This window comes from Trypanosoma equiperdum (genome assembly GCF_001457755.1).
Source record: "Trypanosoma equiperdum strain OVI genome assembly, contig: ctg_1309, whole genome shotgun sequence".
Taxonomy (NCBI): Eukaryota; Euglenozoa; class Kinetoplastea; order Trypanosomatida; family Trypanosomatidae; genus Trypanosoma; species Trypanosoma equiperdum.
In genome coordinates, this window is record NW_027123293.1 from 1316 (window position 1) to 3366 (window position 2051).

The 2051-nt window shown below is 42.6% G+C and overlaps 1 pseudogene across 1 annotated transcript in view; it reads left to right on the forward strand.

The window, feature by feature from the left end:
* Positions 1 to 210, forward strand: part of TEOVI_000819400:pseudogene — a 592-nt pseudogene extending 382 nt beyond the window's left edge. The window contains exon 4 of the mRNA in view: positions 1 to 210. This exon is cut by the window's left edge and continues 9 nt beyond it. Coding sequence covers positions 1 to 210 — 210 coding nt within the window.
* Positions 211 to 2051: the final 1841 nt, after the last annotated feature.

Genomic DNA, 2051 nt, shown 5'->3' on the forward strand with positions numbered 1-2051 from the left:
TGACAAACAATTGCATGGGAGTGGAAGGCGAAAGTGATTGTGAAAAATATTACTTGAAAGAATTAGTTGAAAATGAGGAAATTTAGTGCGAAAAACTTTGGAAGAATTAAAACTTATACGATAGATGGTAAAGAATGGGTCGTTGAATATGAGAATATTTGTGGCAATGTGTTTAAAGAATTGGATTTGTTTAAAGCTAATAAACTGTAACCATCAGCCCCATGAAGAAGTTAGACAACAAGCGGAAGCTCGTAGCGTGGCCAGAAGATTCCCCACGCGAGGAAACAAAAACTATGCCTCAACTCGTTTTTTACAAGGTAATTTACAAGGCAATGTTAGTTTTTTAAACCCGACTCATAGTTGCGGCAATAATGGCTACCAAGGGGAAATCGGGCGCGGCAAACGAAAATCGTCCAGACTTTCTAGCACTTTGTCAAGTTTATACGGCGGCACGAGCTTTGAGGAAAACAGAATATTCTAGCATTAACGTTGATTCCGACCTCGCTGACATTCTTAACTACAATATGTCAGTTGCAACGGAGGAGTGGCGGAATTTGTTCGGAAAATCAAGGGATCAAAAAGGGTGGAATGCATACAAGAAAAGCCAAGGGGCAAAACTCGGCGACATAAACTGGGAAAAGGAATGGGATTCTTGGGAAAGGCAAAAAGAAGCAACCAAAGATCCAGAACAAGGTTGGAGCAAGGGAAGGAACATCCCAAAAGACGAGATGACAAAAGAGTGGTTAAGGAGTTACGCCACCTATACGGCGTTGGAAGCGCTAAAAACCAAATAGCAGACTGAAACGCAGCCTCAAGCTAACCAAGAAGACGCACTAGCGGCACTCAAAGCAAAAATAGATGCGGCAATATGCGCCAGCCCACTGAAAGCAGACGCGGCCACTGGCGAGTGCCAGCCAATAACTGGCAACGTCGACAAAACCGCCACGTGCACCACGAAGAATGCAGGATCATCATTAACCTTAGACATCCTCTGTTTGTGCGGCACGAAAACAGCCAACAAATGCACTGGCACCGACCCGGGCTCGGCAACGACAAGCGTCAACAATTTCGCTGCGCGCACAAATACTATTTTCATCACGCAGTGCGACGGCGATCAACCAACAACCACAGCATTGGAAGCCCTCAAGCAGGCAATGGCAGCAGTACAGGCGAAGCTAGGCCACACACCCGCAGCGACAGCTGCGAAAAAAAATCATGCTTGGTGCGACCCAGCAAACAAGCACATGCACAGCCACAAACGCTGCGTGCATCGACTACTCCGCCAAATTTGCCACCAAGCAGACCGGACACCGGGCGATCCCATGGGCTGACAATCTGTATAGTGCCATAGAAATTGACCAACTAATTGCCGCCGACAGTCAAACGAAAATAGAAGCGGTGCATAAAATAAAAGCATATGCAATTGATCTGAAGAGGGAATTCAAACGAAAGCTCTCATTTCAAAATGCGCTTTCACAAACTGCAGGACCAGGTAATGAAAAAGCAAACAGAAACGGCAACGAAGCGACAGAAACATCGGCCCGCCAGTGCAATAAGATAAACAAAGACACAGAGTGCAAACCACCCTGCAAATGGGACAAGGAAGAAAAGGATGAGAAAAAAAGGTGCACATTGAGTGAGGAAGGCAAACAAGCAGCAGCAAAAGAAGCAGTAAACCAAGAAGGGGAAGATGGAAAAACTGAATTCATGTGCGCAGGCAAAGAGCAAAAAGACTGCGAAAAGGCTACTGATTGCAAATGTGATGGAAAAGAGTGCAAGGATTCCAGTTTTCTCGTCAATAAGAAATTGGCTCTCAGTATGGTTGTTGCATTTGCGAGTTTGGTAAAATTCTAACTTTTTTCTATATATTATTGAATTTATGAGATTTTTTATTTTGAAAGAATTTGGTAAAATTACTAAAATTTTCTAAATTTGATCCATTTTAAAACTTTTTGATAAAAATATGAAAATAAATGTAAATTCACGATAATATAAATTTTTTAATGAAAGTGTCCTATGAGTATACAGAATTATGGTGACATTTTATGAAA